Source organism: Geotrypetes seraphini, chromosome 3 (genome assembly GCF_902459505.1).
Source record: "Geotrypetes seraphini chromosome 3, aGeoSer1.1, whole genome shotgun sequence".
Classification (NCBI taxonomy): domain Eukaryota; kingdom Metazoa; phylum Chordata; class Amphibia; order Gymnophiona; family Dermophiidae; genus Geotrypetes; species Geotrypetes seraphini.
In genome coordinates this window covers 166,944,510-166,970,596 of record NC_047086.1, presented here as the reverse complement: position 1 = coordinate 166,970,596, position 26,087 = coordinate 166,944,510, and the positions used below count along the sequence as shown (strand labels likewise).

General features: G+C 45.8%; 1 protein-coding gene across 1 annotated transcript in view; it reads left to right on the top strand.

Annotated features, from left to right (window-relative positions):
• SYNE1 (spectrin repeat containing nuclear envelope protein 1) overlaps window positions 1-26,087 on the top strand; it is a 994,076-nt gene that overhangs the window by 611,146 nt on the left and 356,843 nt on the right. Inside the window, exons 83-88 of the mRNA XM_033936910.1 lie at window positions 4,606-4,788; window positions 9,620-9,757; window positions 11,172-11,357; window positions 14,880-15,002; window positions 18,237-18,419; window positions 25,413-25,556. Coding sequence (XP_033792801.1) covers window positions 4,606-4,788; window positions 9,620-9,757; window positions 11,172-11,357; window positions 14,880-15,002; window positions 18,237-18,419; window positions 25,413-25,556 — 957 coding nt within the window. The remainder of the gene's footprint in view (window positions 1-4,605; window positions 4,789-9,619; window positions 9,758-11,171; window positions 11,358-14,879; window positions 15,003-18,236; window positions 18,420-25,412; window positions 25,557-26,087) is intronic.

Sequence of the window (26,087 nt, the reverse complement as noted above, 5' to 3'; positions counted from 1 at the left end):
TATGAGGTTTGTTTTTCTCCGTTTTTGTATTTATCATTTTTTGTCCGTTGTGTCTTGAATGTGATATGAATAAAACCCTTCTGCTAAACTAATTATACAGTACGTGTCTTTGAATTGTTTTAAAAAGCCAACATGAATGCTTATGTGCCTTTACAAAATAGGCATCTTCTAGAACCAGCCCCAGAAGCGCACAAATTCACACATGCTTCAAAGAACTTCTAAATGTATGTGTATGAGGGGGTGCTGAAAAGTTCTCAGCCCAACCAAACAGATTCCTAAATTCTGAGCGTTATTTTGCTACTGTAGCTGAAAAGAATCATCTTATTTTGTCAAGTGCCAATTTGCAGAAACAGAATTTTATGTTTTGACATTGTTTTAGATCATCAATTGAACCATATCCACATCATTCTCGTCTTGGTTGGGCTGAGAACTTTTCAGCACCCCCTCATATATGCATATGCATGTGTATTTTGTTCATTAATTTACAATACAAGATAGCGATCAATTTGCTTATGCTTCAGCATTAAGCATTTAAAATACATTTCATACAATATCCTGCGAATCTTAACCCCCCCATGTGGGAATTGTTTTAGGCATCTGGCCAATTGGAGTCTTAGGCAACTCCCAGTGCATCCCAGCATGCATCAGGAAGGAGGCCTAAGACTCCAATTGGCCCAGGTGTCTAAGGCCTCTCCTATGGGAGGAGCCTTAGGCACCTGGGCCAATCAGGGGATCTTCTACAGCGCATCTCACAATGCACCAGGAAACCCTGCCATTATGGAGAGGCAGGTCTGCCGGCCGGAGGGAGTAAGCATCCTTCCAACCGGACTTTCTTCTAAGAGGTATGAGGGATGCAGGGTGTTGGGGGTTCCGGGGGGATGGTGGTGGTCAGGGGTTCAGATGTGTGAAGGCAGGAGGGAGTGGATATCCCTCCTGCTTGGCTGCTTCGGTGAGGGGGGTCACCACTTCGGGGTGGTCAGCAGCAGGAGGGAGTGGGCATCCCTCCAACAAATTTTGCGATACATATCAGGGGTCTTATGCCTCAGCTGCTCAGCTAATTGTAGCAGGGGTATTTCCTCCTAATCAGCTGAGCCATGGCTTTGGGGAGGCCTGCTGGCTCAGCTTATTAGGGATTCCCTTGCTGCAATCAGCTGATGGCAAGGGATCCCTCAATCAGGCAGATGTGATTCTCTAACCAGTGCTGGTGACATGGGCACCGGTTAGAGAATCCGGGGGGGGGGGGGGGAGGAGGGGAGTAGGCATCTGTCCGTTAGGGCAGATATGATTCTGTGTAGGATGCTGGTGTGCGATTCTCAGCCTCTTCTTAGGCGTCCACTGAGATCAGCATTCTATACAGAATCAGCCCCTAAAAGCTCATGGATTTCTCAGTTAAAATTTATTTTCTATATTCTCCACTTTAGAAGATTTCCTAAATATCATCTTAAAACATCATCAATTTTACTTCTCTTCCCCCTTCTCTTTTCAGACCTCTTTTTTTCTTTTCCCTATTTTCTACTTGTGCTTCATCAGTTTTAGCATTTGAAAGTATTATTTAAATAGATACTGCCCACAATACTGTACATGTCACTCAGATTTGGATATGTAAAGACCAGAGTGGAATTGTCCAAATAAGAGAGATGTGCACTTAAAAAAGGGGGTCCTCCAATCCGTCTGATGATATGAAGATCTTTATTGTTCAAAACATATAAATGACACATTCACGACTCAATGACTCGACATGTACATGTTTCGGCCCTCAGGTCTGCCTCAGGAGTCCTAAAAGATGTGATGGATGAAGTGCACAATATAGTGGCACTCAGTTGGATCTGGCTTAAAAGGTCAATCATGAAAGAATACCATATCGCGTATTAGTCGAGTGCTGATGATCAGCACCACGCGATATGGTATTCTTTCACAATTGACCTTTTAAGCCAGATCCAACTGAGTGCCACTATATTGTGCACTTCATCCATCACGTCTTTTAAGACTCCTGAGGCAGGCCTGAGGGCCGAAACATGTGCATGTCGAGTCATTGAGTCGTGAATGTGTCATTTAGATGTTTTGAACAATAAAGTTCTTCATATTATCAGACGGATTGGAGGACCCCCTTTTTTAAGTGCACATCTCTCTTATTTGGACAATTCCACTCTGGTCTTTACATATTCAGTTTGTGGTGCTGTTTTCCCCCCTTTTATACTCAGATTTGGATACCCAGGGCAGATGCGCGTGCAAATTAGTTAGTTAATGAGGCATTAAAAAATAAATAATTTTGAGTTGATTGTTAACAATTTGCAAGCACCTCTTGCCCTAGTTGCTATTCTACAATATCCACACCTAACTTTTCTAATGCACAGTTCAAAATGGGCATGACTATGGTGGTGGTGGTGGGGGAGTGAATTCTTAGAAGTTAGGCGCAATGCTATATAGCAGTAGTTCCCAACCCTGTCCTGGAGGACCACCAGGCCAATCGGGTTTTCAGGCTAGCCCTAATGAATATGCATGGAGCAGATTTGCATGCCTCTCACTTCAATTATATGCAAATCTCTCTCATGCATATTCATTAGGGCTAGCCTGAAAACCCGATTGGCCTGATGGTCCTTCAGGACAGGGTTGGGAACCACTGCTATATAACACTGTGATTTGTGCACCCAATTGCCAAAAATTAGGCATTATTATTTACAGAACCAAGAAAACCGGAAACCAAATCCCCGCAGATAAAACATAAAAGCAGAATATTGGGGACTAGTCTTTAAGCCCGTTACATTAACGGGTGCTAGAATAGATGTGTCTGTCTGTCTGTGTTTCTTTATCTCTCTCTCCTTGGCCGCTGTCTGTATCCTTCTGTCTCCCCCTCCCCCCCGAGCAAAGCTGTCTGCCCCCAGCACCCACCTCCCCCCCAAATGTCTCTCCATGGCCCTCTTCTGTCTTCCCCCCCAGAGCAAAGCTGTCTGTCCCCTTTCCCTATCTCTCCATGGCCCCTTCTGTCTCCCCCCAGCACACCCCTCCCCCCAAAGCAGCCCCCTATCCCTCTCCCTGTCTCTCCATGGCCCCTTCTGTCTTCCCCCCCAGAGCAAAGCTGTTTGCCCCAAGCACACCCCTCCCCCCAAAGCAGCCCCCTTTCCCTCTCCCGCTGACTCTCTCTCTGGCCCCCTTTTTCTGTCTGTCTTTCTGTCCCTCTCCCTGGCCCTGTGTCTTTCTTTCTTTCTGTCTCCCTCCCTCCCGCTGTCTGTCTGTCATTTTTCCCCATTTCCCTGTGCAGCAGCATTTCCATCCCACTTCCCTATGCAGTAGCAATAGCATTTCCCTCCTATCCCCCCCCCTTTTCCTCTGTAGAAGCAGTAGCAGCATTTTCCCCCACTCCCCCTTTCCCTTTTCTTACCTTATCTTCCCTGCTCCGTTTGGCCCCTCCCCCTTCTTTTACTGTCGTTGTCGATCCGACCTGCTCCTGACCCTCCCACCGCCGACAAACCTCGGGGTTCCAGCCGCGTAGGCAGCACTTTAAACACGCTGCTTCGCGGCCTTCTACTGGCGATTTCCTCTACCGCATCTGTCTCCGATGATGTCATCAGAGACGCGGCAGAGGAAATCGGCAGAGAAGGGTGCGAAGCAGCATGTTTATAGTGCTGCCTACGCCGCTGGAGCCTGGAGGCGACGGAGAGGGCAGGGGGTGCTAGCGGCCGGCAGCGGTGGAGAGCAGGGAAGGGCGCGCATGGCACTTGTCTTGCTTCGCGTGAGGCCGGTCTGTAAGCCGCGCATGCGCACTTCCTATGTGTGCTACAGCTCACGGAAAATGTATGCACGCATAGGAAGTGCGCATGCGCGGCTTACCATTTCATTATATTAGATAAGTCTAGGAACAACCATCTTAAGGTGGTTTTACAAAGCCGCACTACCGGTTTAACGTGCGTAATGACATGCGCTAGCCGCTGCTGCCTCCTCTTGGGCAGGCGATAGTTTTTCGGCCAGTGCGGGGGTTAGAGCGTGATGAAAAGTCGCACGCGCTAAAGCCGCTAGCGCGGCTTCATAAAAGGAGCCCTAAATGTATGGGATGTAATACTCTTGACAGAACCTTTGGATTCTTCAGATAGATATTTCTTAAAACACTTCAGTTAGGCCTGATGTGGCCCATGTTTCGGCAGGCTTGCACCTTTATTTTCACCAGGTTTCAGCAGGAGTAAATGCTGATGGCTAAATTTAGGTGTGAAATTCATGCTAAGCTAGAATTCTATAGGGGTTCTCAGCACAGAGTACCCTTTATAAAATACTAATTTAACACAGATCCTTCCGGCACCTAACTCAATAAAGCCATTTCCCATGTGCAGAAAAAGGGGAAAAGACCTTTCTTTCAATGTCCTATTGCTATTTTGATTAGTTTATATTTTGATTAGTTTTTCTTATTATGTCCTTCCCTCATTTATTGAATTGCCTGTAAACCGTGTCGAGCTCTATCTTTATGGAGATGATGCGGTATACAAACTTAAGGTTTAGTTTAGTTTAGTTTTAGTTTACTTAACTGCAAGAATTTCAGTACCCAGCAGATTCTTTTTCCTCATTTTTGTTAATTTTTTTTTAAAGTCTGTTTCTTTACTTTTTCCTGTTTTCCAGGGCCTCTATGAAGAGCTGGACAAATGCAATATAAAGTTAGTGGAACTGGATGTAGAAATCCAGGACTTTGCTGAGCAGAATGCCCTGCTAGCTAAGCAGCTGATGGACCAAACAGGAGGGCTGACAGAGCTCTACCAACAGGCTATCAGGCAGGCTGAATACAGGGCAGCTAAACTCAAACAGGTATTATCATGTGGCCTAGTATGATGATATAAGCCTCTGATCTCTACAACACTGTTTATTGATCTTCTTTTAAAAAAAAAAAAAAAATGCACATGCCATGTTCCCACCCCCAAGTGTAAGGTCTTTGAAATAAGAACATAGCCAGAACTTAATTTTGGAGGAGACCCAGGGGTGGACTGGGGGGCCAAAACATGCCTCCCCCTCCCCCCCCCCCCAGCCACCACTTTTGCCACTTCCGCATCATACGCATAACGCATACTGGCAAAGATTCTCAAGCCCTGCCAGCTGAAGAGATTCGTCGCTGGAACCTGCACCTTTGCTGTCTGACCAATGAAGAAGCCAGCATGTGCTGTAGTCTCCAATGCCAACACTTCTGCAAATGCTTAAACTGAGCATGTGTGGAAGTGCTAGCACTGGTGGCTGGAGCACCCTGCTGACTTCCTGCTGCTCAAGCAAAATTGGCAGGGGTTCCAGTGACAAAACTCTTTGGCCTACAGGGCTTGAGCATCCCTACCAGTCATGTATCTGGTGCTTCAAGTTTGAAGGGTGCCTGAGAACAAAGTGGAGAAAGGGCAGGCCCCTTGTGGTTATGCCATTGCTTTAAAATAGCGCCTGCAATTGCTATCTCTGTCTCCATTTTATGGGGATAATTTAAGTGGGTTCCCAGCTGATAAATCCAAATAGGTTTCTGTGGCCCTTATTTTAGAAGCATCCTCAGGGAGGGGTCTTTGGTGAGAGATCTTTTTTAGGAGTAGTTGGAGATTGATGACAGGATCAGATATTTTGGGGAGCCATTGATTCTGGGGAAGGCAAAAGGGGCATTTGAGGCCTGGAAGAAAGGAGAGTTCCTACTGCAGGGTCAGGGCACTTGGAGAAGGGGTTGCATATTCATTTTCCCCATGTGCTGCTGTTTGAGAAAAAAAAAAATTCTGCTCCTGCAAGGCATGGGTAGCCATTAACATGCAATCCATAAAGGGCTCTGTATTTGGCTGATCCTTTTGTAAAATGCTATAGAATTCTCCTTGTCCTGATCTTGACATCTGAATTCCCCTAATGACTTTATAAATTAAGCATTCTGAACCAGCTACAGTAGTGCATAATATTTGCATCAGGTATAAATTTGTGCATATATTTACACCTGATACAACTAGTGTGCAAATTTCTATGTACATTCTCCCCCTGATTCTATAAATGGTGCCCAAAGATAGGTGTGCAAGTGGGTGCATGATTATAGGATAGGGGTCCTTGCACAGAAATTATGTAATTGGTTCAATTAGTGCTCAGTTGATGATAACTAGACCAGTCTGGTCTCTAGAATAAGCTCTGTTGTTGTCTATTGTAATCTATTTGTTGTCATGACTAGTCTGTTTTCAAATGATTGTGAATGTCTACTTGTAACCCGTTCTGAGGTTCTGGGAGAACGGGATAGAAATCGAAATAAATAAATAAAACTATCATTAATTGACCTTAAAAAATGCTAATTGGCATTAATTAGGTGTAACACACATAAGTGATCTTATGAAGCAAATTGAAGCAAGAATATTATTCAAATTCGGTTGTATTTGTTACAAGACATTGGATGGTCTGGTGCCTACCTACTTTATTGATCACTTTTAAGTTTGTTAACAGAAAGCACTTTACGATTCCAGACTACAGTCAAACCTTGGATAGCGAGTAACGTACTGTGCGAGTGTTTTGCAAGATGAGCAAAACATTTTATTAAATTTTAACTTGATAAATGAGCGTTGTCTTGCAGTACGAGCATGTATATGCACATCACGTCAAGTACGTACAATATACGCACATCGCATTATATCGCTGAGCGCGGCTGAACATAATACAAGCACCCACAGTTCAAGTGCGCACAACATACGCACATCTCACGCTGAGCGTGGCGGAACGTAATAAAAGCATCATGCCCAATTCACCCACAGTTTAAGCGCGCTGTATAAGTGCGCATATCAGCCACGATTCAATTCAAAAGTAAAGTGCAGGTTATTTATTTTACTTTACATATTTTCATTTTATACAGTACAGCACAGTATTTTGCATTAAGGTTTTTGGGTTGTGGAACGAATCGTCTGAGTTTCCATTATTTCGTAAGGGGAAATTTGCTTTGATATATGAGTGCTTTGGATTACAAGCAAGCTTCTGGAATGAATTATGCTTGCAAACCAAGGTTTTACTGTATGTGCTTTCCCTTCTGTAAAAGGTTGTTTATACAAACAATTTTTAATAGAATCATTGGGTCTCCCCATCTTCTAGCAATATATAAATAATAGTAATGTTACAAATATTAATGTGTAGGAGCTGGAATGAAAAATCAAACCCAAGTCTTCCATCTAACAACCTAGGGTGGCAATGGAACCAAGGGCAAGTTCCCCAAATCATATTAAAAATATGGAAATGAACAAAAAGGGGAAATTATCTTCTAGAGGCATTGATAAAGAAAGTGTTTTATGACAAACTAGGGCAGGTCTGGTCCTTTAGAACAGATCTCATTTATCTCCTTTATGCATGTTATATATTCAGACGGCCTTGTGGGATAAGAGCTTTGGTAATTTGATTTTAAGTTACAACTCCTATCTAATTTTTAGAAAATTGATAAAAACCTGACACATTTTTTAAATAATTGAAATGTAAGTCACTGTGAATGCACAGTATTCTAGAATTGTAAACCACACTGAACTGTAAGGTAGTTGTGATTTATACATGAACTGTTATGCTATCTATATTCTATACCCCTATTCTACAAACAGCACATCTCGTATGGGGGTATGGGTATGGGCGAGTCAGGGGCTTGCCCAGCATTCAGGTACGATTTTATAGAACATTTCTATTTACATGTCCAAATGCCAGTAGGTAGGTGTGAGCTTTTGACTGGTGTAAATGTTTGTCCCTGAAGTTGGGTACAAGACTGCAAATTTAAGCTAGTGTGCCAGAACTGCCATCATATAATTCACATTTCTTGCCCTGTAACTTGGTGCCTAGCCTATCTTAGGGCACCATTTACTGAATCTGCTCCTCTATGTATGTATCTTCATATTTCATAAAACACATGTGTATCCACCAGCAATCTATCCAAATTATAACATTGGTTGTAGCTTCATGCATACCATATAAAAGGATGTGTGATTGGTTAGGCTGCTTTTTTATGCACATATTTATACAGCCAGTTTTGTAAAATTGATTTTCCACACCTAAAATATGCTTTATATAATTACTAGTTTTTAAACCCGTTACATTAACGGGTGCTAGAGTAGATGTCTGTCTGTCTGGTTTTTTTTTTCTTTGTCTCTCTCTCCTTGGATGCTGCCTGTCTGTCTGTCATTTTTTCTATCTGTGTCTCTCCCTATGTCCTTAGTGCCCTCAGTGCCTCCTTCCTATGTCCTTAGTGCCCCTTCCTATGTCCTTAGTGCCCCTAGTGCCTCCTTCCCATGTCCTTAGTACCTCTTCCTACATCCTTAGTGCCCCCAATACCTCCTTCCTGTGTCCATAATGCCCACAGTGCCTCCTTCCCATGTCCTTAGTGCCCCCAGTGCCTCCGTACAGTGTCCTTAGTGCCCCAGTGCCTGCGTACTGTGTCCTTAGTGCCCCCAGTGCCTCCTTTCTATATCATTAGTGCCCCTAGTGCCTCCTTCCCATGTCCCCATCACTATCTTCCAGACTTTGTCTCCCCCCCCTTCCCACATGCCAGCCTGTCTGCCTGCCTCCCATCCCCCTGAGGAGCATAGTTCCATTAAAAAAAACCACCCCCTAAAGCCAGCCTGCCTGCCTCCTTCCCATCCCTCTGAGCAGCATATTTCCATTTAACCTCCCCTCCCCCCCCCGAAGCCAGCCTGCCTGCCTCCTTCCCATCAGAGCAGCATGTTTCAATTTAACCCCCCCACCCCAAAGCCACCCTGCCTGCCTCCTTCCCATGTTTCCATTTAACCCCCGTTGTCTCTCCCAGCCGACTCCCCCACCACTAGAGGGCCGACAAACCTCCCGGCTCCAGCAGCATCCGAGGCACAGTAAACATGCTGCTTCGAGCCTTCTACTGCCCTAATTTCCTCTGCTGCGTTTCTGATGATGTCATCAGGGATGCGGCAGAGGAAGTCAGGCCAGTAGAAGGACGCGAAGCAGCGTGTTTACTGTGCCTGGACGCTGCTGGAGCCGGGAGGTTTGTGTTCGTCTCACAGTGGGAGGTGCGGCTGGGAGGGTCAACGAGGGTTTCGGGTGTGCTGGGCATGGTCGGCGCCGGGGGGGGGGGAGTCACGGCGTGTTACCTGCTCTGAGTCAGGCCAGAGCCGGGAAGCCCGCTGCGAGAGAAAGAGAGAGATGCATGGTAAGCGCGCATGCGCACTCTTGTGGCCACAGCCCGACAGATCAGGACTCAGGGAACACGGGGTAAGAGTGTGCATGTGCGCTTAGCATTTTATTATTATAGATTCCCTGGATGACAATAAAACTGGAACCTCTATTAAAACTTTTACCATTTTTAGTTTCAGAGTTTTAAAAGCACCTTTGCTCTGTTTTTGATACTTTAATTATACTTTCTAGTATAGACATTCTCATAATTTTTTCTCTCTTTCCCTCTCTACATTGCTTGCTTCTCGGGTTTTCTTGGCAGCATATTTTTTGGCACAATATGATGTATTGTTCACTGTTAACTTAGAAAACCTAATTTATGTTAGTTCAGAAATGACTGAAGAAATATAACTGGTATTAAAAAATGGAAGAGGGCGGTCCCAAGCAAATTGTCTGTTATAAACATTTCCCACCTTGGTTGTTTTATTATTAATATGCTCCTATGCAGAATTCAGTTAAGGCCTTGCTTTAATTTTTGCAGGCTGGAACACATTTGGATGAGTACAATGAAATGCTGGAGTTCATCATGAAGTGGATTGACAAGGCCAAGATCCTGGTACACTGTCACATCTCGTGGAATTCAGCTTCTCAGCTTCGTGATCAGTACATGGCTCATAAGGTGTCACTTTATTTATTTTATAATTTTGGCATGAGTTACCTAAAGGAAGCTACAGACATACTGTACCTGCAGGATTGCACTTTAAGAGATTTCGGGCTAGATTCACTAAGCAAACCGATCGTGTACTGATCAGTTTGCGAGCCGATTTCCCTCCAACCCAATTCACTAACCTGTGCCCCGATCATCCTCCGATCTGCGCATACAAATGAGGGGAATCGGCATGCAAAGCAGGAAGGACGTGATTCACTACACTTTCCGACTGGCTGGCTGATCAAAAAGCAAGGACCAGTTGCTTGTGCTGAAACCCTGCTCTCTGCTCCGATTCTCCTGCCTGCCTCCCTGCTCTTTCTTTTTTTTTTGTGATCTGAGAAAAAACATGCTCTGGACCAAAGTGGAATTGATCCCGGTACTGCCTGCCACCCCGAATCTCTCCTGCCCTTCCCCACACTGCGAGCCCGTGGTTTTAACCCACGGGTTTAAAGTGGGTTAAAACCACAGGCTCGCTGGGCTAAAGTAAAGTAAGTAAAAAGAAAAAGACGCGGCTCACGGCTAGACGCATGCGCAGGACCATCTACAGATGGTCTGCACATGCATCGGGATCGCCCACTAGTGATCCGTGTGGTCGGAGGGGGGCATTCTCATGAAAATTTGTGGGCGCTAGTAAGGAAGCCGCTCAGCGCTGAGAAGCAGTGCCAAATCGCGCTGCTGCTCGTGCCGCCGATTTGGACTAAGTGGTTAGCAGCGGGGCAGGAGTTCAGAAAGCTTGCCTTTGCCCGCTGCACCTCCACCAACGATCGGCAGAGGACCCGCTGAACCTCCACCAGATTGGCAAAGGTAGGAAGATAGGGCAGAGCCTGGGAGGGAGAGTGCAGAGCCTGACAGGGGAGGGGAGGAAGGAAGGGGGCTGGGTGCAGAGCCTAATGGGGCAGGACACTTGGATATTAAGCTGCCCGACATTCGAGTCAACCATTTTTCCTCCTTTTGGTGGGGGGAAGGGGGGTCTTGACTTATATTTAGATCTACTTATATTCAAGTATATACGGGTAAGTGTCTAACAGGGTATACATGCACATATAGTTTAGGCATGGGCTCTTATGCCAGTCACAGAGTGGTGCCTAAGTGTAGTGACTATCTGCATAACTTACATGCTCTGCCTCTATATACTGTAGACCTCCCTTTGCAAATACACGCTATGTAGAGGGTATTTGTTAGTAATCTGTCACACAACATCAGGAACCGCAGAAATGCAGAGGAGGGCTAAAGCTTGGTTTATTTGGCCTGCACAATGTGAAAGATGCTCTGCCGCTCCTGGACAGAGAGAGAAGGAAAGGAAACAAAAACTTGCATGGTCACTCGTAGTATTGAAATCTCTGTTTTAAGAAAGAAATAATGGGGGATGGTGTTGCTCTTACAGGCAATGCTGGAGGAATCCAGAGAAATTCACAGTGACTTAGAAGCCATGAACGAAAAGACAGACTGCTTGGCCGGTGTATACCATACAGAAGGAATGACTCAGCAAGTATCAGAACTGGGACGGCAGACGGAAGAGTTGCAGCAACTCATCAAACTGCGCATGCAGAATCTTCATGATGCTGCTAAGGTATTAGAACACCCTGTGAAAGGCATCTGCCCCGCTGCATGGGACGGCTGTCTTTTATTGCTTGTTTGTTTATTCAGGTTTTTGATTGAACGCTTTTTCGAAACTACAAAGCGTTGAACAAAATTTTAAATTAACATTTAAACCAAAATTTTAACAAATAAAACATACATTTCTATAATGAAACATCTATTATTAATTAAACAATAAAAAAAAACTACATGACTGACAACAAATCCGTACTAGGAAAAAAAAGGACCGAAAAGCCCCTGGACACGAATAGGAAGAGGGGGAGAAATACAATCGATATAGAAAATGTGAGAAACATTTAAGGTAAACACAAAAGGGGATTGGGAAAATAAATATAAGAAACAAGAATAAGTTAATTACTAAAACACAGTTGATCAATTAAAAGCATCTTGCCCATTTTCTACTGCTGTCTGCCCAAGCTTGACCACCTGCAGCAGAGGGAAAGGAGACTGGTAGAATGTGATTCAGGTTACATGTTAGAAATAACTTTCTAGCTTTTAAGGACATAAAAAAATAGCCATCTAGCCCAGTATCCTATTTCCAACAGTGGCCAAACCTGGTCACAACAACTACTACTACTATTTAGCATGTCTATAGCACTGAAAGGCATGCACAGTTACCTGGCAGAAACCCAAATACAGGCAGTCCCCATTTTACGAACATCCAACTCATGCCAGACTCGTACTTACGAACGGGGGGGTCCTATTCTACCTTCGGTGTCCCAATGCTCCCCTTTTCCTCCCTCCCTCCCGTGTACCAATGCTCCCCTCTCCCTGCCTCCCTCCCTCCATTCTGTGCCCCAAGTACGTGCCTCCCTCCGGCAGGTGTTTTCCTTCTGGCCGGCTCCCTCCTCCTTCCAGCCACAGTTATTTCTCTGCACAAAGCCACGGGCAGCGGCTCCTTTGCGTGTCCTGCGGCTGAGCTGGAAGCCTTCCCTCTGACGTGGGAAGAGTAAGGCGTGACCAGGAGGTATTTGTAGAGGTGTTTCCTCCTGGAAGCGGAGTGGTCTGTTTGGGACATATGGAGGAAGTTAAAACATTAAAAAAAAAAATTATTATTGAATGATAATTTCCATATTGTCCATAAACTTTTAGGGGGCAGTTCTATAACTTGGCATCTCAGTTAAAGTGCTACAGTGGGGCACACTTAGCACCAGTTCTTCAATTGGGCTAAATTTAGAACTATGTTTGATTTTTAAGGTCCTCAGATAAAATGGGCCATAATACTTAAAGTTAGCTCTTTACATACCTTTGAGACCTCTTAAGATCCTCTCAAGGACCATCACTATCTATACCCGCGTCAAAAGAAATTGTACGATGGGTTTTCCCATCAGCGAGCCTTCTCAGAACTAGCCCCCACACTCTGGAATATAGTCCAACAGGGGCTATATCTAACTTCAGGCTGCCTCTACTTCAGGAAGCAAGTGAAAGCCTGGTTCTTCTCCCAAGCCATCAATACATAGGGTGACTGACTATACACTCGTTCTGTACCTGGACTAACTTGCTACACACACAGTAATTTAGATCAGCTCCTTAATATCTTGTTTAACTGTACAAAGAACTTCCCTTGAGTGTAGCCACCCATTTTTGTATCCCATCTTGTCCCCATATATATATTTGCACTTGGCCCCTGAGCTATATGATAAATCGTATTGTAGAAAAACATATCTACGTTATCTGAATGTTCTAATGCATGCGTATTAGGTGTATCGTAAGTAGTATTCTGACACCGCATTATATCTCTGTTATTTGAATTTCAATGCTGTTAAATGTATTTAGTTTAGCTACTGTTTCATGGTAACCCATTCTGAGCTCTCTGAAGAGGCCGGGCTATGAAATGATAAAATTAATTGAATAAATAAATATATACTCCTATTAAGTTTCAATTTGCTGATTTCATGTTTTCCTCATGTATTGTATTTATGTTTGTATTTGGTCATTTTTACTGTCGTTATGCTGTTTACAAAATTGTGTTTAAACTGTTACCTGAATCTCTTTATCAAGGCAGTTAATAAAGCCCAATAAATAAATGATGGTATTTAGAACACCTAAGTCATAGAATACTAGCACAAATCCACATTGGCACAACCTATGACAGGTGTAAATGGTCATGTCTAATTGCACCAAGTGATACACAGAACTTATAGCATTCTATAACTTAAGCACATCACTTGGTGCCACACCCATGATCCGCCCATTCTCCTCCCACATGTACACCCATCTGGATTTACATGCTGTAGCACTTATGTGCCATTTTATAGAATACCATCAAGTGCACTTATGCACAAAACTACCAATTAGGTACCTTTCACATATGTAAGTGGTGCATAGCTCTGGGCATCCTCTATAATAAAACTCTAAGCGTGCAAGCGCACTTACGATGCCGTGTTCCCTTCCGCCGTGATATGTGCTTCCGTGCCGCACATGCGCACTGCCTGTCTTTATGCCCTGGTCTCCAATGCTGGCTGACTTCCTGCGCTGCTGCTGCTGGGACGCCTCTTCTCACCCCCGGACCAGTAAGCGCAGCAGCCGCAGTTTCATCTTGCAGCCATGGGGCGTTTGCTAGGCCGGCCCATTTCGATAATGCGAGGTGGACTGGCCTAGCAAAAGCCCCGAGGTTGCCTGGGCTAGTGAATGCTGGACAGGGTGAGCAGGGAAAGGAGAAGGGGTACTACTGGACAGGGAGAGCAGGGAAGAGGTGTTACTGGACAGGGGGGAGGTAAAAGGAAGAGATAAGGCCTGCTGCTGGACAGGGAGGAGATAAAAGGAAGGTAGAAGGGCTACTGCTGGACAGAGGGAGCAGGGAAGAGGTGCTGCTGGACACAGGAGAGGTAAAAGGAAGGTAGAAGGGCTACTGCTGGACAGGAGGAGCAGGCAAGGGTTGCTGATGGACAGCCGAGGAAAGAGAGAGACAGAAAGAAAGAAAGACATACAGCGGCCAAGGAGAGAGAGAGAAAGAAATACGGACACACACATATATTCTAGCACCCGTTAATGTGACGGGCTTAAAGACTAGTGAGCTTATAAAATGGCCCTGTTAATGTTATCCCACTATGATCATTGGAATGGTTTATACTTAGGCTTTCCAATGTCCACTACAACAGTTCATGGATAGTAGCTAAGAGGTTTGCTCACATTACTCCTGTCCTCCCTGATATTTATTGGTTGCTTTGTTGTTGGAGAATCAAATTTAAATACCTGGTTTAATGCTAAAGATATCATCTACCTTGTTGTCTCTGATTGCAGGAATCTTGTCTATTGGGTATTCCTGTGCGGTTTGAGAAAGCACCCATACGGTAGCTAGGTCCTAATTCTGGAAATGTCTTAGCAATTGATTTGGGGATGGCATAGCTTTTGCTTTTTAAAATAAACATGGAAGCTTATTCAATTCAAAAGGAGGGGGAGAAAAAGAAGAAACTCCCAGGTCTAAAAAAAAAAAAAGCATGAGAGGCAGGGATCTTTGTTTATTGTAATATATTTTCAATTGATATTCCAGGATATGAAGAAGTTTGAAATTGAGGTGAAAACGCTTCAGGCTACTCTGGAGCAAGCTCAGATGACTTTGACCTCTCCGGAGCTTGGGCGCTTGAGTCTCAAAGAACAGCTCTCTCACAGACAGGTAAAATACAGAAGGTCATCAGCCCAAAAGAAGCTCCTAAGATTTCCCTTATTACGTTCTACGTTCTCGGTCCCCCATCTCATTGACTACAGGTTGGATCTGGATGGGAAGTGACAGAGGGTGAGGAGAGGAGTAGGGACCCTATGCTGTTTAAAATATCCAGAATTTGGGATAAGACACTTGGGGCTCCTTTTACTAAGGTGCGCTAGCGTTTTTAGCGCACGCACAAGATTAGCGCACGCTAGCCGAAAAATTACCGCCAGCTTAAAGGGAGGCGGTAGTGGCTAACGCGCGTGGTATTTTAGCACGCGCTATTCCGCGCGTTAAGGCCCTAACATACCTTTGTAAAAGGAGCCCTTGGTGGCTGCATGCATTATACTGTTGCGATGTTTCAGTTGCACATTTTGTTTGTGGCATTGACTGCTTGTACTTACCTGGATTCAATAAAGATATTATTAGGAAAAAAAACAACAATTGGGCAATAGCCAGGGTGTAGCCCCAATACAAAGTTTAGTAAACAATTTCATTACTAACCGCTGTTTTAACATTTAATGAGACCTATTTCCTTCTTTGAAAATTAAATTTGTACCTTAATAGCTGACAGTGTATGAATCGTTTCATGGCATGAAAATGTTCAACAATGGGTAAAAGGAGCAGGGCAAAGGTAGGAGAGGGCAAGTAGGCCTGGATATTTCATTTTGCACTCCCTGTTCATACTTTCCACTGTTGCATGCAAAACCCACAGGTACCCTTTGTACCCACTGTCCCTACCACTACTACCATTACTATTTATCTTTTCTATAGTGCTACCGTATGCATACAGCACTGTACATTAAACATATAAGAGCTTGAAAGAGCTTAGAATCTAATTATGATAGACAAACAGGACATAAAGGGTGACTCTATACACACTGCTCAGGAAGGGAATTACAAAGGGAATGATAACGTAGATAGGGTAGAGCAGGGGTAGGAAATTCCAGTCCTCAAGAGCCAGAGCCAGGTCAGGTTTTCAGGATATCCACAATGAATATGTATGAGATGGATTTGCATGCACTGCCTCCTTGAGATGCAAATCTATCTCATGCATATTTATTGTGCATATCCTGAAAGCCTGACCTGGCTCCGGCTCTCGAGGACTGGAATTGCCTACCCCTGGGGTAGGGGAATAAAGAGGGATTGACAAACAGATATGGTTGCTTTACAAGTGGGTTGGAGTTAGAACTTGAAAGCAGCTTCAAAAAAGTGGGCTTTTAGCATGGATTTGAAATACTGCTAGAAACAGAGCCTGATGTTCTGCACCAGGCATATGGTGCAGCAAAGTAGAAGGGAGTTGGGAGTTGGCTGTAGAGGAGAAGGGCACAGACATGACAGACTTACCCAATGAATGGAGTTCCCAGGGCGGAGTATAGGGAGAGATAAGAGATGAGAGGTACTGAGGAGCTGCATTTTGAAGGAGAAATATGATGTCTCCTTTTGACCATTAAGGGGGTGCTGAAAAGTTTTCATCCCAACCAATTAACTTCCTAAATTATCAGCATTATTTTGTCACTGTAGCTGAAAAGAGTGTTCTCTTATTTCATTACATGCCAATTTGCAGAAACAAAATTCTATGTTTTGACATTGTTTCAGATCATTGATCGAACCATATCTACATCATTCTCTTCTTGACTGGGATGAGAACTTTTCAGCACCCTCCCCCCCCCTCGTAACTCAAGATAACCATGAACTTTCAAACTGCCCAAAGAATTTGACATTGCTCTCCCCTCCTCAAGCAGTTTTATAACTGCCCATCATGGTGAAATGTACACTTGCATTTTTCACTATAAAGAGTTTGCTTGATTTCCAAAGTAGAAGCACACATACTTTCACTTTTAAATTAACTCAGGAAAAAGGATCTGTACATATTTACACCTAATAATTTACACGCTAATTATTTGTGTGGATGGAATATCTGAGGACAAATGAGTGCATAGTTTTGAAAATGCCAATGTAAATCCCTCCCCAACCATGGACCTAGTAAGATTTTGTCACTTTAGGCAAATTTATATGTATTACAGGCACTATCAAAGAAATTCTATAAATGGTGCCTTTAAAATTTTGGTGCTGAGTAGTGCAGCGCTAAGCATGATTCTACAAAAGCTAGGCATACTTTATAAAATCATTTTTAGTGGCACCTAAGGTGGGATAAGGCATCTTAGGTGTCCTAACCTTAGGCAAACCCGGTGTCAGGTCAAAAGCGCGCCGAGACAAAGGCGCGAGCAGACAATTGAGCGCATTACGGAGGCGTGCACCGAAGAAAATTACTGTTTTTAGGGCTCCGATGGGGGGGCTTGGGGGGGAACCCCCCCACTTTACTTAATACAAATCGCACCGCATTGTGGGGGGGTTTGGGGGGTTGTAACCCCCCAAATTTTACTGAAAACTTCACTTTTTCCCTGTTTTTAGGGAAAAAGTTACATTTACAGTAAAATGTGGGGGGTTACAACCCCCCAAACCCCCCACAACGCCGGCGCGATTTGTAGTAAGTAAACTGGTGGGGCTCCCCAACAAAACCCCCCATCGGAGCCCATAAAAACAGTAATTTTCTTCGGCACGCGCCTCCATCTTGCGCTCAGTTGTCTGCGCGCGCCTTTGTCTTCCGCGTTGTTGTCTATGAACCGGCAAACCCAATTTATGCCAGATGTTTCTTAGCCTACCTAAGTCCAAAACAGATGCCTACATGTCAAAGAATGCCCATGATATGTCCCCCCTAACCATGCCTACTTTCTGGTAGGTGCCTTGGATTAGGAGCCTGTCTCACAGTGGTAGGCGCCTACCATCCAGTTAAGTGCAATTAATATCAATTAAGTGTTAATCAGTGCTGATAACTGTCAATTAAGTTGGGCACCTAGATTGACTAGGCACCTAAATTTAGGTGCCATTTATAGAATCAGGGTCTATGTGCATAATTTCTCACACACACGACTAGCTATTCTGTAAAAGCCCACTGCAAATGCTGTTTCTAGCTTTGTTTGCTGCATTGAGGCCATTGCCAGACTCACTAAAAAAAAAGTTTTGAGGGAAGGAAAAAGTGCCGATTGCCTAGAAAAAAACATTAATTATGCTTGGGGTTAGGGAGCGATGTGATCACACGTCCATCACAGCGCGCTGCCGAGCCACGCCCCTTTGAATTGATTTCTTAATAAATCAGATCCTTTGAAATAAAAACTGATTGAAGTACTCATCTTATTCTAGCATCTGTTAACCGAAATGGAGTCACTAAAGCCAAAGGTCCAGGCAGTCCAGGCATGCCAAAGTGGCTTGCAGATTCCAGAAGAGGTAGTCACTAGCCTGCCTATATGTCACACAGCACTGAGACTGCAGGAGGAAGCCAGTCGGCTGCAGCATACTGCCATCCAACAGTGTAACATCATGCAGGTAAGTGCAAGCGATGAGGGTGCTCTCAACACAGCCACTGCATTCCATTGCTGCCTGTCACCCAACTTGGTGCAAAGTATCACCGATCTTTTTGCTAATTTTCAAATTTATCAAGCCAGTATTCAAGTGGGAGGTGTATGTTCACCAGAAACCAGTAAACCTGTAATTTCACTATATGAATGGTAGTAAGCTAAAAATGTACTCATTCTGCCATTGTCCATAGGGTGGAGGAGTATGCTTTTGGCAGAACTACGGTGGCAACTTGAAACTATCCATACAGGACAATTTACCCATTTAGGACTCAATATTCAAAATTATTTAAATGTCGAGGAGAAGTTCCTGACTGCAGACTGTTTTTTGTTTTTGTTTTTGCTTTGGCTGGCGATACTGCAGTTTTCATTGGATTCCTTTGTGTTGTCCTTGAGGAGAAGTTCCTGGCCATTTAAATTGCCTGTCTTGGGCTAACTAGGCATTCTTAGAAGCACTTAACCAGATAGTTCTACTGAAAATGCCTGATTAGTGCTCAAACTGAAATAGGCTCTTTTGTGGATATTTTGTGGGTAAAGTCAGCACTTAACCAGCTAGGATAACCAGATAAATAGATCCTCATAAAATGCAGTCCTATCTTTCCATAGTTACTACTTCTACTTATCATTTCTACAGCACTGTTAGACTTGCTCAGCGCTGTATATTAAAACATTCAAGAGACAGTCCCTTCTCAGTACAGTTTACAATCTAATCAAACAGGACAAAGAGGGTGTTAGGGAGTTTCTCAGGTGTGGATGTTTTACAAGCAAGCAGAGGTTAGGTGTTAAAAGAAACCTAAAAAAGTGGGCTTTTAGCTTGGATTTGAATACTGCTAGGAATGGAGCTTGACGTGCTGACTCAAGCAGTCTATTCCAGGCATATGGTTAAGCAAGAGAGAAAGAACACAGTCTAGAGTTGGCAGTAGAGGAGAAAAGTACAGAAAAGAGAGACTTGCCCAAAGAACGGAGTCGTTCTTCATAGCCGGTTAGGTGGTGAATATCACACTTAACTTGATAAGATTTTGCCAACTTTATATACTGGGTGGTTGACAGCTTCATTTTCCTTGGGTCCCTCATTGATCACAGTAGCGGTTCAACAGCAGAGATTAAGTGTCGATTAGCACTGGGGAGTGCAGCCATGGTGAGCATGGATCAAATATGGAAGTGCAAGGATGTCTCAGTCACCATCAAACAAAGACTGATCCCTGCCATTGTGGTCCCAATCGTGACATATGACTGCGAGACATGGACACTCATGAAAGCAGATATAAGAAAAATTTACACCTTTGAGCTGTGGTCCTTGAGAAGACTTCTATGAATCCCGTGGATCACCAACGAAGATGTTCTTGATCATATAAACCCAGAGTTGTCCTTGGAAGGCAAGATTACCAGACAGAAACTGACCTATTTTGGATGTGATGAAGGCAAATTCACTAGAAAAAGAGGTACTACTCGGAATGGTCAGTGATAAAAGGAAGCTGTGTCTGAATTTAAGAAAGCCTGAGATAAGCATGTGGGATCTCCTAGAGCAGGGGTAGGCAATTCCGGTCCTCGAGAGCCGGAGCCAGGTCAGGTTTTCAGGATATCCACAATGAATATGTATGAGATTGATTTGCATGCACTGCCTCCTTGAGATGCAAATCTATCTCATGCATATTTATTGTGGATATCCTGAAAACCTGACCTGGCTCTGGCTCTTGAGGACCGGAATTGCCTACCCCTGTCCTAGAGGGACAGAGAGACTGTTCTGCAGGCTGTTCCTATCACTGTTCCACTAGCTGGGAAGGAGGGGGATAGAGGAGAATCTCAAACATAGATATTAGGTTATATGCTGAAATATTAACCGACTAGAGAACTGGAGCTGTACAGGCTCTCCATGCCAGAGCTTATTATGTAGTCTTCACAAAATTTCCCAGCAAGTGATAGAGACAGAGAACACAGATTTGCAGTAAGAATATCTCTGACAATAAAGGGTTGTATCACTAGGCAGACTGTCAGAGTTCTTCATCTCCAGCATATACTAATCTGAACTTCCTGCACCTAGATTGTCTGCAAATCATCTGCTCACACTGGCAGCAACTTGTGAGCATCTCCCCTGATGGAGCAGACATCATGTGATTGACTGTCCAGCCATGCTCCCATTTCCTTTGGGTCTGGTGAGTCTTGCTGGTCCCTGCTGTCAAGTATTTGGAGCCTGCTGAGAGTTTTTGCAGCTAGGAGATGCACTACAGAGGACTGTTGGGGTTAGTTTTGGCTGCCTGACTTCAGGGTGCATTTCAGTGCCAAGCTCAGGCTAAGTAAAGAGAGGCTAACCTTTTTGGGTCATATTGGGTGGCTTTTGTCACAACCACCACTGTGAAACCCGTGGTGCAAAAAGGAGTTGTACTGCCAGGTGTACATGTGCCCAATCATAATTAGAACATGCAGAGTTTGGAGTCAGAAGCAAAGGGTATTTGGCATGCAGACCTTGTGTGCAGGAAGCAGGTTGAGTGGGAAGACTCATGCCCCCCCAAAAAGGGGCCAGTGGAAGCTGAAGTTACAACTATTTTGAAGGAGCCACATGTGTCTCTCTGTTGCTCAATGGAGCTTTAATAGGCCCAAATGCTAGATTTCCAGGTCTTTCAGTCTTCCCTACAGAGAATGGAGCCTGGGGTGGTGGCTCTTGAAATAGGGCTCTGGCTCTAGTTGGTCCTAGATAGTTTTTCCTGGAGTTTGTGATATTGGATGGCTTTTGCTGGGTATGTCTGAGTAGCTTACACTCTAAAGAGGTGGAGGAGAGGGCAAGCACAGACAACAAAGACAGTGAGGGAGAGAGGGTAGAACTACAATGTTAGGACAGAGGGGGCAAGGGAAATACAATTTGAAGAGCACCATGTCTAGGCCCCACATCTGACCCACCATAAAGGAGAAAGTCAGGAATAGGCATTCAGAAATAGGCATTCTGTGTAGTATCTAGTTCTCTTTCCTCTAAAACACAGGTGTCAAAGTCGGTCCTCGAGGGCCAGAATCCAGTCGGGTTTTCAGGATTTCCCCAATGAATCTGCATGAGATCTATTTGCATGCACTGCTTTCAATGCATATTCATTGGGGAAATCCAGAAAACCCGACTGGATTCCGGCCCTCGAGGAGGGACTTTGACACCCCTGCTCTAAAAGAAGGGACAAGTCTATTTTGTTGTGAGGATCTGAGTGTTCTAGAGGGACAGTATGAAGTAAGACAGATAGGGAAAAATGCTTGAGTACCTAAATGTAAACCACATAGACAATCTCCATTGATAGGTGGTATATAAGGGAGAGGTATGGCCAGTAGGAAAAAGGAGGTATTGATGCCCATGTATAAGACTTTGGTGAAACCTCATTTAAAATATTGTGTACAATTCTGGAGGCTGCACCATCAAAAAGATATAAAAAGGATGGAGTCGGTCCAGAGGAAGGCTACTAAAATGGTGTGTGGCCTTCATCATAAGGCGTATGGGGACAGACTTAAAGATCTCAGTCTGTATACTATGGAGGAAAGGTGGGGGAGGGGAGTTATGATAGAGACATTTAAATACCTACATAATATAAATGTGCATGGTTGAGTCTCTTTCATTTGAAAGGAAACTCTGCAATGAGAGGGCATAGGATGAAGTTAAGAGGTGATAGGCTCCGGAGTAATCTAAGGAAATACTTTTTTACAGAAAGGGTGGTAGATGTGTGCAACAGTCTCCCGGAAGAGGTGGTGGAAACAGAGACTGTGTCTGAATTCAAGAGGGCCTGGAATAGGCATGTGGGATCTCTCGGAGAGAGAAAGAGATAATGGTTACTGTGGATGGGCCATTTGGCCTTTATCTGCCATCATGTTTCTATGTTTCTATATAAATAACTAATAAATTAAAATAAAGTAGCCTGTAAAGATAGGATGGTTCCCTAGCATTTTAAATCTTAAAAAACTAGAAGTAAGTTACCTCTTTTATTGTTTTTACTCTTGTTCGCTGGAAGAACTATGAGGCTTGTGTGTTTTAAGATTATGTATGTTGAAATGTGAGCCGCTTTGGCTAAAAGCGGAATACAGATGTTTTAAAGAAAGAAAGAAAGAAAATATTATTTTCCTCATAGATGTATTTCCTATAATCCAACTACCGTATTTTCACGTAGATAACGCGCACCCGTGTAAAACGCGCACACGGGTATAGCGCGCGGAAAACACAAATTTATGTACAGAAATTTTTATATACCGCGCACACCCGTATACCGCGCATGCTGCCCGACTCTCCCGTCGCCGCCCGACTCTCCTTTCGCCCGCCCCGACACTCCTCTGGTCACCCCGACTCTCCTTTCGCCTGCCCCGACTCTCCTCTCCCCCTTGAAGTCCTGTCCCCACCCTGAAAGCCTGATGCCCCCCCCCGACGTCCGATTCACCCCCCCCGCAGGACCGATCGTACCCCCACCCCGAAGGACCGCTCGCACGTACTCCCACCCGCACCCGCACCCCCACTCTGAAGGACCGCTCGCACCCCCATAGCCTCCCGACCCCCCCCCCCATCATGTAGAAGCTCCTACCGGTGTCCTGCTGCTTCCTCTTGGCGGTCCCGACTCCCCGACACGATCGGAGTAAGAGGGAGCTCAATCCCTCTTGCCCCAGCCAACCGCGGCACCCCCGACACGATCGGTGCAAGAGGGAGCTCAAGCCCTCTTGCCCCCCCAACTCTCCGACACGATCGGGGCAAAAGGGAGCCCAAGCCCTCTTGCCCCGCCGACTCCCCAACTCCCCGATAATATCGGGCCAGGAGGGAGGCCAAGTCCTCCTGGCCCTGGCGACCCCCCCCCGCTAGTTGTTCGAGCCAGGAGGGAGTCCAAACCCTCCTGGCCATGGCGACCCCCTACCCCCACCCCGCACTACATTACGGGCAGGAGGGATCCCAGGCCCTCCTGCCCTCTACGCAAACCCCCTCCCCCCAACGACCGCCCCCCAAGAACCTCCGACCGCCCCCCCAGCCGACCCGCGACCCCCACGACACCCCCACCCCCCTTCCCCGTACCTTTGTGTAGTTGGCCAGACAGACGGGAGCCAAACCCGCCTGTCCGGCAGGCAGCCAACGACGGAATGAGGCCGGATTGGCCCATCCGTCCCAAAGCTCCGCCTACTGGTGGGGCCTAAGGCGCATGGGCCTATCAGAATAGGCCCGGGAGCCTTAGGTCCCTCCTGGGGGCGGGGCCTTGGGCACATGGTCGGGTTGGGCCCATGTGCCTCAGGCCCCGCCCCCAGGTGGGACTTAAGGCTCCCGGGCCTATTCTGATAGGCCCAAGCGCCTTAGGCCCCACCAGTAGGCGGAGCTTTGGGACGGATGGGCCAATCCGGCCTCATTCCGTCGTTGGCTGCCTGCCGGACAGGCGAGTTTGACTCCCATCTGTCCGGCCAACTACACAAAGGTACGGGGAAGGGGGGTGGGGGTGTCGTGGGGGTCGGCCAGGGGGGTCGCGGGTCGGCTTGGGGGGCGGACGGAGGTTCTTGGGGGGGGCGGTCGTTGGGGGGAGGGGGGTTTGTGTCGAGGGCAGGAGGCCCTGGGATCCCTTCTGCCCGTAATGTAGTGCGGGGTGGGGGTAGGGGGTCGCCGTGGCCAGGAGGGTTTGGGCTCCCTCCTGGCCCGAACAACTATTGGGGGGGGGGTCGCCAGGGCCAGGAGGACTTGGCTTCCCTTCTGGCCCGATATTGTCGGGGAGTTGGGGAGTCGGCGGGGCAAGAGGGCTTGGGCTCCCTTTTGCCCCGATCGTGTCGGGGGTGCCGCGGTTGGCTGGGGCAAGAGGGCTTGAGCTCCCTCTTGCCCCGATCGTGTCGGGTGTCGGGACCGCCAAGAGGAAGCAGCAGGACACTGGTAGGAGCTTTTACATGATGGGGGGGTCGGGAGGCTGTGGGGGTGTGAGCGGTCCTTCAGGGTGGGGGTGCGGGTGCGAGTGCGTGCGAGCGGTCCTTCGGGGTGGGGGTGCGTGCGAACGGTCCTTCGGGGTGGGGGTGCGAGCGGTCCTGCGGAGAGGGTGAATCGGACGTCGGGGAGGGGGAACTATGTAAAAAAATTTTTGTACAACGCGCTCACGCGTATACCGCGCAAGGTTATGCACGGTTTGTAAAAACACGTATAACGCGTGCGTTATATGCGTGAAAATACGGTAGATGACTTGGGCAACCATTTGTTTTATTTTTGTTTTGTAGCTCTGTGAAAAGAAAGGAGTGGGGGGAGGTATTTCAGACCTCTTGACTGAGTTCCTATAGGAGGCAGTCTGGGAAGAGTCCACACTGAAGATCATTTTTCCTTTTACTTTAATTGGTCAGCACATGAAGATCTTACCTATGGTCCCTCTCAGGGACAAGAAAGGAGGACAGTAGGCAGTGCTGCCACAAACCTACACAAGGAATGGTGGGGGTAGGCAAGAGAAAGGATCTGATTCCACCAGGTTAAGCACTTATGGGCTCTATGGACCAACCTCAGCCAATCTTAGTCCTTTAGTCTTTTCTGAACTGGGGAAGGAAATCAACCCTATAAGGCTGTTTCCTGCAGCATCCCCCAGACTAAGTCCATGATACCCACTGGGAATCTGGGTAGGGGCAGACTGTTCTTATTTATTGCACTAGACCACGTGTCTGCACATCTGCTGGAGCCAGAGAAATATTGAATGACGTAAAGGCAGGCATTAACTCCTATAAGGAGAGTTGACTCAACTCTGATCTGTTTTCCTCTGGCTCCATCTGCTGGCAGGAGGATATAACACACTCCTCGGGACAAGTCTGGCTTGAATAAAGAACATTTATTTCAGTAAGCATGCATTGTGTTACAACTTTATCATTTATTACAAATTTGATATACCACCAGGCGTTACCAGATCATGGTGGTTTATAGTTTTAATAGACATAATATGCGAAAAGAACACCAAGTTGTTGCAGAAAGTAGCTTGAATTTGTGTCGACATCCCTTTCTTCTGCTTCTCTGCAGGAAGCGGTAGTGCAGTATGAGCAGCATGAGCAAGAGATGAAACATTTGCAGCAACTGATAGATGAAGCACACCGAGAGATCCAGGATAAACCCATTGCCACCAGCAACATCCAAGAATTGCAAGCACAAATTTCTCACCATGAGGTAGGATAGGATTAATTTCCATCCCAGCTGAAAAGCTTTGGAGCCAGATATTTGTTACAGTATAAGGCTGGGATTCTCATAGCACCCAGCAAAACACTATGGGTCTCATAATTAAAAAAAAAAACCCAACAAAAAACATCTACAAAGTGGCCTAAATGGGTACTTGGACGATCAAAAAGCCTGATCGTCCAAGTAACCATAACCAAAGCTGGTTTAGACGTATCTAAAACCAGCTTAGGCCTTTCCCCTGCCTCTAAATGCATAGAGCAAAAAGAGATGTTTTTAGAGGAGGGGAAAGGACGGGAGGTGGGCCAACCTACACCTAGGCGTATAGCAGGTATAACCAAAAGTTTAGACAGGTTTCCTAGTCGGCACTTATACGTTTTGACTTAGACCAAGTCAAAACAGGTATAAGTGGCGAAAAAGGGGCCACTGAGCTGATTGCGGCTGCCATGATCAGCTCAGCGGCTCTGGCAACCTGTCTGCCCTCCCACCTAAATGATCACGGTAGGAGAGATGGCTCATCTCCCC